The 15747-nt window shown below is 47.3% G+C and overlaps 1 protein-coding gene across 1 annotated transcript in view; it reads right to left on the minus strand.

The window, feature by feature from the left end:
• Nucleotides 1-15406, minus strand: part of FAM189A1 (family with sequence similarity 189, member A1) — a 30336-nt gene extending 14930 nt beyond the window's left edge. Inside the window, exons 1-2 of the mRNA XM_005871100.1 lie at nucleotides 15384-15406; nucleotides 13438-13537 (exon numbers count right to left, since the gene is read on the minus strand). Of these exons, the coding sequence (XP_005871162.1) occupies nucleotides 13438-13537; nucleotides 15384-15406 (123 nt within the window). The remainder of the gene's footprint in view (nucleotides 1-13437; nucleotides 13538-15383) is intronic.
• Nucleotides 15407-15747: the final 341 nt, after the last annotated feature.

The following is a 15747-nucleotide window of genomic DNA, read 5'->3' on the forward strand; positions in this document are numbered from 1 at the left end:
GTCACAGACACTGCGCGGTGCGTCAGTGGAGGCTGCGCGCATTGCGTCAGGAAGGCGACGCAGTGCGTGAGTCCGCAGCCGCCGGCAGGCGCGCAGGCGTCCGCACCGGTGACGGTGAAGCTGGTGGGAAGGGTCGCCCTTCCAAACCCTGCAAGCGGAGCCCAGGAGCCGAACGCTCAGCACGTGTGCGGCCAAGTTCCTGCCCGAACAGTGACACGGAAAGTCAATGTCAAGCCCGTGGTTGAGCCTTGGCCCCTGAAGCAAGAGGTCGCGGGTTCGATTCCCGATCAGGCACATGCCCGGGTTGCGGGCTCGATCCCTGGTGAGGGGTGTGCAGGAGGCAGCCGATCGATGTTCTCTCTCATCGATATTTCTCTCTCTTTTTCCCCTTCCTCTCTCTCTAAAAAGAAAATCAATAGCCCTGACCAGTGTGGGTCAGTAGTTAGCGCACCTGAGGGTCGCAGGTTTGATTCCCCGCCAAAGGGCATTTGCCCCTGCTCCCAGTGGGGTCCGTGCGGGAGGCAACCAATCCACGTCTCTCTCTCTCTCTCTCTCTCTTTTCTCTCTCTACCCCCCGTCCCCATCTCTAAAAAGCATTGCGAAGCTGGACGGAAATGCACCCAGGCCCCAGAGGACGCCCGTTGCTTTGCCTTCGCCACCCCCTCCCTTGCTCAGTTGACCCTCCTAACCATTTCCCACCAGTTGCCTTCTCCAAAGCCACCGAGAGTCTATTAAAAAGGAAGCTGTGGTGAAGGCAGGCTTGCCTCACTAGCAGGACTTGCCCCATCCTTTCACTGTTTCATTATTTATATTTTTGCATCAAACTCCATCAGTTAGACAACTACGACCAAACCACCCCATAAAGCACGTTTCGTTTCAGTGACGTGTTTTTGCTTGGTCATGCAAGTTTATCTTTTGGAAAGCACCTGGTCACATAAACAACCACAATTTTAGCAGAAATGAGTAAGAAGGGTGCTACAAACAAACGCACTCTCTCAAGAGATTACCATTTAATTTTGGGCATCACTGATCAAGAACTGCAATAATGTGAATCTCTTAAATTTCTTAATTCTTACTATATCAGCCTTAGGGTTTGATGAGAAAGAAGAGAACCCAGGGGTATCATCTCTCACAGTCTATGGTGTGTACACTCTGTATATATATATATATTTAATTGTGCAGCTCTAATAGCCACCATGAGTCATTTCATTAACTCGGTCTATCTGTAATCTTCTGCCATTACTTCCATGGATCTTAGCAAATGTGCTCCTTTTCTATTTATTGACTTGCAAAGAAGAAACTGCCTCCTGCACCCTCCCTACTGGGGATTGAGCCCACAACCCAGGCATGTGCCCTGACCGGGAATAGAACCCTGACCTCCTGGTTCATAGGTCCACGCTCAACCACGGAGCCACACAGGCTGGGCGAATTTACCTGTTTTTTTAAAGCTACCCAGGAAATGGGTAAACTCTTTAAAGAACCAAATTAAACTCAGTTCCTCCTTAGTGCAAATATATTCAAAGGAAAGCAATTCAAAACACATTATTTGAAGAATAGCACCAAAACACAATCTTATTACAAATATCATTAACTGTCAGTAGCATAAAATTTTTGTTTGTAATTCAGTATAAAAATGCAATCTGATAATGGCACTGGAACTGCAATATTAAACGCAAAATGATATTCTATGTTCTGATGCAAGTTTGCCAGCTAAAATCGGGTAAACTCTGAGTAATAACTTTCTGTGCCACACAAGATCTAACAAAATACCCTCAAGCATCATTCCTACTGACAGAAGCCTGCTAAGAAAAGCAAATAAATCATTGAGGCATTCATTTTGTTTTTACAATGAGAAAATTCATCTGCTTCTATGTCCTTGCAAATTAAAGTTAGGTCTCAAGTCCAAAGAAACCTGCAGCTGAGAATTCTGCGAAAAACTCCCCCAGAAAGATCAGTTGTACCCCGAGTTAAAAAAAATACTCAGCAACCAAGAGACAACAGAGAAATGGGAAATAAGATGAAAGCCACTGCCAACAACTGAACTGATATTTCAGCGGGTTTTTTTCCTTTGTGTTTTTTTCTTGCTAAGGTGTTCACTTAAATTACCAAGCAGCACCACAGGTTAAGCTGCCCCCTGTGACTGTGTGAAAATCATCAGTGTCCATCAATGGCATCTTTGCCCAGATAGCAGATTGTCTTACCCAGACGGGTGAGAAAAGATAACAGGTTTTTGTGTTTGGTTTTGGTTAATCCTCACTGGAGGCATTTTTTTCCATTGATTTTCTTTTAAGAGAGTAGAAGGGAGGGGCAGAGAGGAGAGAGAAAAACATAGATGTGAGAGAGCCACATCACTTGGTTGCCTCCCACACGCCCCCTACTGGGGATGGAGCCTGCAACCCAGTCATGTGCCCTGACTGGGAATCAAACCTTGACCTCCTGGTTCCTAGGTTGATGCTCAACCACTGGGCAACACTGGCCAGGGGAAGTTATTTTCTTTTAAAAGTGAACTTCAATGTTTATTTTCTTGCTTCAGGAGATGAATGAAAAATATATTTTCAATCAATTTTAACATCAGAGGTACACCATGCCATAGCAGTTATCCAGATGCAAATTTTCAGGAAATTCAGCGTGATTTGAATATGACATTTGTGGCTTTTTTGTTCAGCATGTGAAGTAATAAAGACAAAGTGGTTTAAAAAAATTTTTTCAAACACTTTATGTTAATGACCTTAATACTTTTATTACTAGGCCCAATAGAAAAATATTAAAAAGTATTTGAGGCAAACACTACACCAGCTAAGATTTCCAATGCCTCGAACAAAGAAATGCCTACTACCCATTCCTCTTTAGACGTCTCTCAGCAATTAGTTGCTTTATTTCATCTCCTTGATTGCAAATGCCTGCCAAGGCGCTCCCATCTTTCCTGTCTGCTGAATTCTCCTCTGCGTCCCTGGTATTTCTTGCAGAACCAGAGAAAGGCGTTAACGCTTCTGACAGTGACCTGGTGCAAAAGCAAGGGCTTCTGGGGAAGAAAAGCAATGATGAATCTATGCAGCCACCATGTGTGAACTGAATCGCTTTGCTGCCTGTTCCAGAGGAGCAAAGTGCAATGTGTGCAGCAGGGAGCAAAGGCCGGGGGGGAGGGGGGGCGCACATACTATTTTGGTGGGTAGACAGGAAAAGCAACCTGATATTTCAATGGTTACAATAAAATCCCTTGGGTCCACTCCTTAGTAACAAAGATCCATCCTAGTGACATCACAGATAAAGGGCTACCTAATAATGACACGTGTCTGGCCAATGTGGCTCAGTGGTTGAGTGTCGACCCATGAACCAGGAGGTCACTGGTTTGATTCCCAGTCAGGGCACATGCCCAGGTTGCGGGCTTGATCCCCATTAGGGGCCGTGCAGGAGGCAGCCTATCAGTGATTCTCTCTCATCATTGATGTTTCCATCCCTCTCTCTGGGAATTGAACCGTGACCACCTGCTTCATGGGTCAGTGCTCAACCACTGAGCCACACTGGCCAGCAGGAGCTGACTTTACTAGAGGATTCCTGCTCCCTGAAGCTGGCAACATCATCCCCTAATCTGGTTGGAAAAACCAGGGCCTCCTTCTTTCTTGAGAAGCATGAGTTGGTTTTTACCTCCCACACTCCCGATTTTCTGAATCCTACAAGTCAGAGAGAGGCGGTGTGGGGAAAAGCAAATCTTAGCTAACGCTCTGCCTCCTAGGAGCCAAGCAGCCATTAAAAACGTGCTGATGAAATGTCCTGGCCTGGTGAATTGTTCATCATCCGAGTGGCTCCCCTGCTCATACGGGGTTTCTCTGCCTCTCCCATTCACCTCTAAGCAAATGACGGATTCACTGTGGTTATTCTCCTGGACATTGAAAGACTGTACTTTGGGAAATTTCACACAGAAATTAATGTGGATGCGCCTGTTATGCTTATGCTGAACCCTTGGGCCCAAGCGTGATTTTACTTACAATTTACAGAAATCCAGCCCCACTCGCTGCCATTTAATATTAAAATCCTCACACATTGTTACTTGGTTAATCTTATGCCAGGATGACATTTCTACGTTTTTAAAATGTTTTTATTGCTTTTAGAGAGAGGGGAAGGGAAAAAGAATAGAGAGACAGAGAGATAGAAACATGGATTGGCTGCCTCCTGCATGCCCCCTACTGGGGATCGAGCCTGAAACTCGGGCATGTGCCCTGACCGGGAATCGAACCTGTGACCTTCTGGTTCACCAGGTGCAGCAAACTCATGTTCCTCCTAAGAAGTGCAGTGGTTTGAAGGACGGAGACAGCCAAATTGCAGAACAGATGGCTACTATGGAGCAGAACCGAGGGAGGAGGCATAAATAGAGCGTATGATAAAAACACAATGAGGACAGAAGGAGAGGGGAGTGCAGCACAACAAACTTCTAGAGCAGAATCAGGCTTTTTTATTTTTCTTCGTTTAAAATGTTCACAGAGCATGGTCCCTGCTGAAAACCAAATACTGTTTTCGGAGGCTCCGCGGAAAGCTGTGTCACCCAAGACAGGACCGAAAGTTCATGAAATAAAAGCCACAAGGGAAGAAGCAACGTACGAAGGGCAGAAGCAGGGGGCTGGGAACGTAGATGCTACAAGCTGGGGGAGGAAACAAAACATAGGACAGAGAACAAGCAAAGAAACCACATCAGAGGAAAAGCCACTCAGCCCCGGCTGGTGGATCAGTTGGTTAGAGCATCGTCCCGATACGCCAAGGGTGCAGGTTCGATCCCCGGCTAGGGTCGATGCTGAACCACTGAGCCACACTGGCTGGGCTACTGAGCATTTAAATCTGACAAGGACATTCTCAAAACGAGGATGCAATAAAAAATCCTGAGCCACAGACAAACCAAGTCGAGATGCAGCTGAGAAAGGTGAGTTGAATCAATGGGGGTAACTCACCATATTAACAGAATAAAGGACATCTCTCCCATAATCATCTCACAACAGAAAGAAAGGTCCTAAGAGAAAATTCACTACCGATCCATGATTTTAAAAAACCCTAACAAGCCAGGCCGGTGTGGCTCAGTGGTTGAGTTGTCAACCCATGAACCAGGGGGTCATGGTTCAATTCCTGGTCAGGGCACATGGCCAGGTTGCAGGCTCGATCCCCAGGTGCGGGGCGTGCAGGAGGCAGCGGATTATGATTCTCTCTCATCATTGACGTTTCTATCTCGCTCTTCCCCCCCTTCCTCTCTAAAATCAATAAAAACATATTCTAAAAAAAATTAAAGATCTAGATGGCCAGGGGCCATCTTCAGCTCATGCACGAACTCGAGGTCCGCAGCGGGCAGGCGCGCACCGTGAGGAGGGATCCCGAGCGCGATGCCAGTCTCTCCTAACTGTGCCATTTGGAACTCAATGTTGTGTAATTGACTTGGAGAATAACTGATATGTAAGCAAATAAACATAAACATAGGGAGCACTCCAAGGCAGAATGTCCCAGAACTGACAAAGCTCACAAACGGCTCCAAGACTCCAAAACCTTTCTTTCTGGTGGGAAACACCCTATTTGCACCAACCGCCTGGTCCCATTTTCTGCGACAGGCGCTGAAATGGCTGGCAGGGGAAAAATGAGGTGGACTTATTTTTGGCAAGCAGGAGAGGGCTATAAATATGCCCATTCCGAGGCAATGGTGAGAGCTCTTCATTAATTTCTCATTCATTTGAAAATCTAATAGAAAGGAGTCTGGCTATTTAATGGACTTAGGTTTTATCAACTTCCAGGAGAATTCTTATTTGCCTTCAGTGCGACTGAACTGCATATGTCTATTTTCCTAATCATCACTTGTGGATTAGCTTTTATTGCTTTTACAGAGAGTGGAAGGGAGGGGGAGAGTAAGAGAGAAACATCAATGTGAGAGAGACACATCGATTGGTTGCCTCCCACAAGCGCCCCAACCGGGGCTGGGAATTGAACCTGCAACCGAGGTAGGTGCCCTTGATTGGGAATTGAACAAGACCCTCAGTCCGTGTGCTGATGCTCTAACCACTTAACACCACTGGCCAGACAAGAAGGATGATCTTTTCAAAAAAGAATGGTGCTGCTCGCCCTGGCTGGTTTGGCTCAGGGGATAGAGCGTCAGGCTGCGGTCTGAAGGGTCCCAGGTTTGATTCCGGTCAAGGACACATGCCCGGGGTTACGGGTTCCATCCCCAGTAGGGGGCGTGCAGGAGGCAGCCGATCCATGATTCGCTCTCATCATTGATGTTTCTATTTCTCTCTCCCTCTCCCGTCCTCTCTGAAATCAATTAAAAACATATGCATTTTTTAAATGGTGCTGGAAAAATTCAAGATATCAACCTCAAGGTACATGTCACATCATATGCAAAAACTAACGCAAAATGGCTCACAGACCTCAATGTCATATAGAAAAACAACAACTCTCATGCAGTGAGGGCAGGACACTGGAGTCAGGGTGGCCAGGAAACCCTTCAGGACCGGGCCCAGCAGTCTTGGGGAGGGAGGACAGGACTGGAGCATGCTGGGTTCCCAAATGTGGGCATGACGGTGCAAGCCTGTTCGCCTGAATCTTAAAGGAGAACCACGGTCCTGTGTGGCTGGCAGATTTAAGAAACCAAGAGAGTTACATTTACAGAGAAGAGGTAACTTCTTCTTAAGGAAAAAGCTAAATATAACACATTCGGAATATCACGTGACGTCTCGGTTTTAATTAACTCTCGGAATTCAGCACATTTCTAAAAAAAAAAAAAAAAAAAACTAAAAAAAACCAGACTTTTCTTCTGATTACACTGAGCCCATCTTTTATACTTGTCTCATATTCTTTTTCCACAAGAGCAAGTTATATCAAGGGTTCTAGGACCTACAGAAAAAAAAAATGCCAATCTTTTTATATTTTTAAGTTCATTTGCCAAGAACCCAACTGTTTAAATCAGTCACTAAATGGGACATTGCATTTCAAATGTGCCTCTCCATTCAAACCATCTAGGACACTCTAGCCTTTCTTTTATACAAAAAATCCAGGATGATTACCTGGTCGGGTGGAATGAAAGTGTGAACAGCTTCCATTTAAATGCTGATCATATTATTTTTTAAATAGATTTTTGTTGATTTCAGAGAGGAAGGGAGAGGGAGAGAGAAACATCAATGAGAGAGAATCACGGATCGGCTGCCTCCTGCACGCCCCCTACTGGGGACTGAGCCTGCAACCTGGGCATGTGCCCTGACTGGGAATCAAGCCGTGACCTCCTGGTTCATAGGTCTATGCTCAACCACTGAGACACACCGGCTGGGCCATATGTTATTTTTAGTTTACTTATACAATACTCAAAGTCAAGAGACTAGGGCCTTTGCAAGGGCTCAGGCTGCATGGACTCTCCCCATCCTTTGCTGGGGAGAGGGGGAGCGGAACAAGGCTGGCAGGTGGCATCGTCTCTAACAGGGAATGGCAAACTGGCTGAAGGCCGTCAGGGAGGAGTGAAGGGACACACACTACAGACTGCGTCACGTATGAGCGAGACAGCGCGCGGCAGGGAGTGTGGGCAAACACACCCCCCCTCCCCCAGCAAGCAGGGAAACAAACAGAACCACAAGGACCCTGGAAACAGAGCTGACAGCAGGGAAGAAAGCTGGCGCTCCCCTAGCACCTCATGGACCGAGGCCCTCACACCAACAGGCCTCCCATCCAGCAGCACTGGAGGCGATAATCGGAGAGATGCCGATGACAGGAGACCAGAGACAGGAGCGAGGAAACCAATTACAAAGTGAGAATTAAACCCTCACCGTGGCACCGCTAATACATGGTTTGGAAACGGCAAGGAACAGAGTAGACAGGAGTGAAAATTCACCCTACGGGGGAAAGCGTGCGATCGCTGCGGGAGTTCTACGGAGGAAGAAAGAGAGAGATGAATTGCAATCAAGGGGGGGAAGGGCGGGGCGGATGGTGGGTTTCTCCTTAACTCCGGGAACCACTGTGTCTTAGCTTGAAAGAGCAGCAAGCTGAAGTTTAGAATGAAGTTCACTTTCCCTTCGGAGCTGTTCTGTGAATTTCAAATACAAACAGTCGTTAAAACGTACATGGTGTCGCTCGTGTCTTTTATCATTGCCTGCAGTGAGAGATTTCATCATGTGAAAAACCTCTCATTTATTTTTTTAATATGTTTTATTGACTTGTAGAGAGAGAGGAAGGGAGAGGGAGAGAGAGATAGACACATGAATGATGAGAGAGAATCACGGATCGGCTGCCTCCTGCACGCTCCCTACTGGGGATGGAGCCCACAACCTGGGCATGTGCCCTGATGGGGAATTGGACCGTGACCTCCTGGTTCATAGGTCGATGCTCAAGCAGGACCTACGCTGGCCAGGGCAGGTTGTTCTCTATGGGCTGGTTTTAGCGCCTGAGCTGCAACAGGACATTCTTTCTCCATGGACACCCACCTTCCCGTAGCCCCTGCCTCTACAACACTGACACCAAAGAGAAGCCCATTTGCTAGAAATCACATGTGAAATTAAAACCTAAACTAGAAGTGCATGCCACCAAAAATACCTATCCTATTTTTTTTTAACTCTGGAAAGTAAGAACACCTCGTTTCTGCACCTGCCCCGCACACTCAGCTGTCCCGGAGCCTGCACCGAGGTGCCAGCGAGCGAGTCCCTGCTGCCCGTGATATGGAGACACTGGAACCTAGTAACCAGCCGCCGTGTTCCTCCACGGCAGAGGAGTGGAAATAGGAGATTGTGTGGGGTTTTTCCACACCAACAACAATTAGCATATAAAAGGCACGCTCAGCATTCCGGAAATTGGAATGGTTTTACAGACTCTGTGCCAGGAACACGGGGAAAAAAGAACAAAAGCATCTATTTATTACACTGTCTTCCGAATTCTATCCTCTCGCTTTTCTAGGTTTTCTCATTAGGGACGGGTCCGGGGGAGGGAGGAAGTCCAAGCCAGACCACTGCTCAAAGCCCCAACTAGTTATTCAGAACAAGAAACGCAGCCAGCCCTACTCTCTGCTGTGGCAGCACAAGGATGTTTAGATCGAATGAACTATAAGATCACTGACTGAGTCCGGCCCGTGTGGCTCAGTGGCTGAATGCAGACCTAGGAACCAGGAGGTCACGGTTCAATTCTCCGTCAGGGCACATGCTCGGGTTGTGGGCTCGATCCCTAATAAGGGGCGTACAGAAGGCAACTGATTAATAATTCTCTCTCATCACTGTTGTTTCTATCTCTCCCTCTCCCTTCCTCTCTGAAATCAATAAAAATATATATTAGAAATTGTTTAAAAAATAAAATCCCTTCCTTACATTGTTACATTTCTTTTTTTATTTCTCTATTCAATCTTAATCCATAATAACAGAGGTTAATGTACTTATAACTCTTCTCAAAGAATTTTTTTTGACTGACTTGTTTCTTGGATTTTAATTTCATTACTTTCCTTTTAATATTACTTAAATTATTTTTTGTGAATCAATTACAAACAGAAATTTAATTCTTGTTTCTCAAGTTTGAAAACTAAACTCTGAAAAACAAACAAACAAAAAAAGCCCTAGAAAGACACCCTCCCTTCCCAAAAATGTTTGCAATACTTATTACTGTTTGATAAGAGATAAGGGAACTCATCAGTATTTCATTTATTCAACCAAGATGAAGTCTTTGGGATGATCTGTCTGCTGATGTAGACACCGAGTATGTGTAAGATGAAATTTACACCCCGAGAAAGAAACAAAAGTAGAACATGATCAATAGCAGCTAACAGTAATTTCTTCTTTGCTTATAATGTGCCAGGTACTGTTCTAAGTTTCTCACATGGACTTTAATCCTCAAGTGACCTCATACTGAAAGAGGAAAGGCACTCCTATCATTATTCCCATTTTATAGGTGAAAAAGCCCAGGAATGAAGACGCTAACAGCTAGCAAGTGGTAGGCGTAGAATGCAAATCAGTACTCATAGCCATGAGCACATTGTGTACAACTTTAGTGTTTTTAATGGAAGTTTCATTATGTTAATAGTTGCCAAAGCAGATCGAATACTGTGATTAGTTACATGACCCTATTCGTGCTTATAAAATTGCATTTAGAAAACTTGTTGTTGTTGTTAATCCTCACCTGGGGATATTTTTCTCATTGATTTTTAGAGAGAGTGGAAGGGGGGGTAGAGAGAAAGGAAGAGAGAGAGAGAGAGAGAGAGAGAGAGAGAGAGAGAAACATCGATGTGAGAGACACATTGATTGGTTGCCTCCCACATGTGCCTGCAACCCAGGTAGGTGCCTTTGACTGGAATTGAACTTGGGACCCTTCTGTCTGTGGGCCCATGCTCTATCCACTAAGCCAAACCTGCTACGGTGCATTTAAATTTTTAAAATTGATTTGAGAGAGATAGAGAAAGGGGGGAGGGATGGAAAAAGGAGGGGAGGAGAAAGGAAGAGAGAATAACATGGTTCTGTTGTCCCACTTATTTCTGCATTCATTGGTTGACTCCCTGGCATACAGGGACAATGTTGCAGCAACCAACTGATCTACCCGGCCAGGGCGAAACTGCATCTGCAAGTCCCCTGGTTCTAGGTATGCAGGCTTTCTGCTTCCCCGGCTGTCTGCGCTGACTGCCTTTTTCACTCGGCCCCTCTCTGTCATCTGTCCGATGGGGATCGTCAGCTCATTCATCACCTGACAGATTTACTAACTCACTCATCATTTTGCCATTTACGAGCCTGTCCTTCCCACTCATCCTCCACACCCCAGCTGCCGCTCATTCTGACATGCCAGCTGCCTGCCCACGTCTGCCAGCCAGCCCGGCTCTCTCCTCGGTGGGCCGCTGTCATTATCTCATTTGTCGGGACGTTTTAGTCCTTTTTCCTTATTAACTTGCCTTTGGGTATTTCCTAGACTTCTTTCTTTCCATCCTTGTTCCCCCGGGCCGATCATTTGGTTCATTTGTTTATTATCACACCATATTATCCATCCCTTGTCATTTGACAGCTTTTCAGATTCCATTAACCAAGATGCATAAGCATTTAAATTCTCTCTCTTGTTCCCATTAGATGAAACCCATCCAGGTTCTGCCCTGTGTTCAGCTGAAGTAGAATTTGCAGGAGAATGACATTTAAATGAGCATGTATTGCCTGGCTGGCCTGGCTCAGTGGTTGAGCTTCAATCCATGAACCAGAAGGTCATGGTTCAATTCCCGGTCAAGGCATACGCCTGGGTTGTGGGCTCGGTCCCCAGTAGGGGGCATGCAGGAGGCGGCCGATCAATGATTCTCTTTCGTTATTGATCTTTCTCTCTCTCTCCCTCTCCCTTCCTCTCTGAAATCAATAAAAAAAATATATTTTTTAAAAGACCTGTGTTTGTTAACAATATCACATATATACGAAAGGCAGACCGTTTCTTTCTCTCTCCTGAAGTCAGTGTGCAAATAATCAGTGTAACTGATTTTTAAAATTTCTCTTCGTAAAAAAAATAAGAAAAAATAAATAAATTTCTCTTCGTCATTAGGTCATATTGCCTACATAGCGCTATTCTTAAATCAATTTCAATCCATTTTTCTATCTTTTGGGGAATCAAAGCAAACATAGCAAAACAATCAAATTTGAGACCAATCAGCATTTTTGTATTTTGATAAAAATGCAACAATTTGATTTAATACCCATACAATCAGGGTGAAATATGGATGTTCCGGTATTACCGTTACTTATTGTACCGCATAAGACTATTCGGAGATGAAAGATAAGGTCCTTGAGTAATGCTCTTCATTAAAAGAGGTTGGACACTTGGAAGACAATCTGGTAACTAAGAGCCTCTAAGTTACAATTTTTTAAAAGCCGGGTAAGTAGACAGGCCCTCAGAATAGCATATTAAATTCACTTTCAAATTAGTATAGTTCAGCATTTCAGACTTATGATTTGTATGCTTGGTAATACTTTTAAAATTAACTGTGCCGCGGACGGACACAGCACACACTTCTCAGCCATAATAATTTTTCTAAGGCTATATCTTTATAACAGTAATTGCCTTCTTAGTGAAAGAAGACGCATTTAGAATCGAGAGACACTTCATTACTTTTCTTATATGAGAGCTACCTCAGCGTCTGAGATTTTTTTTTTCTTAACGACTTTTTTCTATTAGGAGAACGTGAAGACTCCAGGGCAAAGGAAGCCCATTAGGAAGGGAGGCATTTTAGAGGCAGGGCTTCCCAAGGTGGACACAACTCTTGTCAAGAATGGACGATGCAGCCCGGCCGGCGTGGCTCAGCGGTTGAGCATCGACCTACGAACCAGGAGGTCACGGTTCGATTCCCGGTCAGGGCACAGGCCCGGGTTGTGGACTGGATCCCCAGTAGGGGGCGTGCAGGAGGCAGGTTCATAGGTCGACGCTCAACCACGGAGCCACGTTGGCTGGGTGGTCCACGTTCCTTTTATCTCCATTCCTACCCGGTCCACATCATTATCTCCAAGTCTAATCACTTAAAGAAGAGATGTAAGTAATTCATTACTACAAAAAAAAGAAAAAATCCATACCGTCTTTTCCATTATCCATCAGAACCAGGAAAACCTCCCGCCCTTGCACAGACACGGACACACAAATATATTCATGCGCATGCGGAGAAGAACATGCCTACGGGCCAGCAGACACAAACCTGCTTGGGGTGCTTTTGAGATGGAGGAACCAACATCCTCTTTCCATGTCTCCCCAGGACCATCCCAAAGCAACGTGAGAAGCCACTCACTTATACACAGATACGTAAATATATTACATAAATGTATGTATTGATTTTTAGAGAGAGAGGGAGAGGGAGAGGGAGAGAGAAACGTCGATGTGAGAGTGAAACATCAATCGGCTGCCTCTTGCACGCCCCCTACTGGGGATCAAGCCCGCAACCTGGCATGTGCCCTGACCAGGAATGGAACCGGTGACCTTTCGGAGCACGGGACGACATCCAAACAAATGAGCCACACGGGCCAGGATGAGTGATGCTCCTTTCTTCACTCTTCCACTCCGATGAACATCCCCTTCGCAGAGGCGCACAGTCTCCAAAACACACAAAGAGCTGACATTCCTTGCACTCCGCTAAAACACGCCCTATCTGTGTGATCACACGTGAGCATACGTATATGCACGCACGTGTTTCCACGTCTGGACAAAATGCATCTACGCTTATTAGATCGTCTTGGTTCACGGCATGTCCTCGCAGGAGGGCACCGGAAGGGAGCAAACAGAGAGAGGAAGGCACGCGAGCATCTCAGGCAAGCTCCTGAGCGGCTACTCTCCAAGTGGGACAGGCCACATGCGCTTGGTTATCACTTTCGACGCTTTCAGCAAGGTCTGCTTTCCCCTTTGGGCAAAAAAGCCACAATTCTGTGCCAATCACATTGAAAGCGCTCCCACCACAGAGGCCACAGCCCTGTTCCAAGGCCACCACGGAGAGCAGGTGCGACTTACCACGAGGGAGAGAGGCCTTTTCCAGGAGACGACGCCAATGAGTCCTGACAGCAGCACCTGGAAAGACAAACGGTGCAGGAAGGTGAGATGCTTCGGGAACCTTTAACGCACAATCGAAACAGTAGGGACAGTTGCAACCTGAAGGATCACTTCTAGAATCCAGCGTGTGCACACTCACACACACACGCGCGCGCACACACATACACACACACACACGCACACACACACGCACACACGTTATTCTCCGGCCCAGAGCCCCAGGTCTCCCTCCCCAGCTCCTGTCCAAAAATGCACCTGCACTCCCCTCCCCAACCCAGTCTCCCGCTTGTCATCTTTATCTCCCACAGGGCACCCCTCCTCCTGGTCACTCAAATCCTGGGGACGGTCCCCTCCGCCCCCACATCCCAACAGGCACAGTGAAGGGAGGAGGTGTGGCTCCCCCTCCAACAGGGCCCTGCTCCAGGAGGCCCCACTGTAAGTAGGGCCTAGTGTCTCCCACAAGCCTCCTATGAAGATGAGTCCCCCAGGCAGTCAGGGCCCAAGCAGGAGGGGCACTTCGGATTTAAGACATGAATGCAGCCAGGCCGGCTGGCATGGCTCAGTGACTGAGCATCGAGCTATGAACCAGGAGGTCATGGTTCGATTCCCGGTGAAGGCACATGCCCGGGTTGTGGGCTTGATCACCAGTAGGGGGCATGCAGGAGGCATTGGGTCCATGATTCTCTCTCATCATTGATGTTTCTCTCTCTCTCCCTTTCCCTTCCTCTCTGAAATCAATAAAAAACTATTTTTTAAAAAAGACATAAATGCAAGTTTCAAAGATGAAATCCAACCAGCGCCCAAGTGCATGCAGGAGCCTCCCGCCCTCTCCTCCGCCGGAGCCAGCGGGAAAGGAGCTCGGAGTGGCCAGGTGTCTCCCCGTCTGGGGAAGAAAGTTACGTAAACCATTTGCAAATCGTTCTGATTCTCTCCTTTCAGAAGTGTCCTCTTTGCGCAATAAAAACAATGTATTTGTTGGTACAGTACATTAATTCCATTAAAATCACATTAAGTGTAATGAAAAGCTCTCAGAGTCTAATTACGCTGGCGAACTCACAGACCCGCATCAACTTTTAAACCCACTGCAATTACAACAGGAGGCGGACCTGTCTGGTAGACAAATCGTTCCTCCATTTCCAAACGATGGTGACTGAAGGCCCACTGTCCTAATGCTACAAACCACACACTACGCATGCAGACCCCAAAATCTGTCCCTAGAGGGCCTCGGCCTGTTCTCGGGGCCAGACCCTCGCTGTGCTCCTCAGTCCTGACTCCTCTGAGTTCATCTCCCCAGAGCACACTCCATTCTTGCAATTCCCGCCCTGAAGGGTCCCCTAAATTCCCCAACACTCACAGTGGCACCTCGGAGCGCCCTCTGCAGTCCAGACCTGGCCACTGCGGGGCCCACAGGCTGCCAGCCTCCCTCCCTGGGCCCTTGCAGCCCCCAGGTGGCCCTCTCTCCTGCCCTCTGCCCTCAGGCCTGCCCTGGTCCTCCTAGGCTGCCCAGGCAGAGACGTGTATGCCAAGCGAGTCTGTGTCCGTGCACGTAGTGAGGCCCCGGGAGGAGGCAGAGTCAGGAGGACAGAGGAGGAAGGGGTAGGGGACTTCCCGCACTGCTGACCATCCCACGGGCGTGTGAGGACCAGCCGGCCGCCCACTGTCTAGAGCAGGGGTGGGGAACCTTTTTTCTGCCAAGGGCCACCTGGGTATTTATAACATCACTCTCAGGCCATACAAAAGGACCCACTTAAAATTAGCCTCTCTATTTGCTCAAACATTTCATCAACTCACCCCTAATGCCTTGGCAGGGCCAGACCAAATGACTCTGCGGGCCTTACACGGCCTATAGGCCGACATTCCCCACCCCTGGTCTGGATGAAGTGACACATGGGACAGCGAGGTTCTACCTAGACCCCTGCTCCTCACTCATGGCCTATGTCCATCTACAGGTTCAGACGCTCCTACGACCCCCCAACAGAGGCTGAGGGACCTGGACAGCCGTGCCGCACTGGTGGCATGAAGGGATCCTTCCCTCTGACCATGTGGCCCTGGACAGATGCAGTGGCCTCCCCAGCAGCTCAGGTGGTTGGGTGTCAACCCATGTACTGAAAGGTCGCCGGTTCAAATCCCAGTCAGGACACATGCCCAGGTTTCGGGCTCAATCCCCAGTAGGGGGCGTGCAGGAGACAGCCGATCCATGATCCTCTCTCATCATTGATGTTTCTCTCTCTCTCTCTCCCTCTCCCTTCCTGTCTCTCTAAAAATAAATAA

This window comes from Myotis brandtii, unplaced genomic scaffold, assembly GCF_000412655.1.
Source record: "Myotis brandtii unplaced genomic scaffold, ASM41265v1 scaffold329, whole genome shotgun sequence".
NCBI lineage: Eukaryota > Metazoa > Chordata > Mammalia > Chiroptera > Vespertilionidae > Myotis > Myotis brandtii.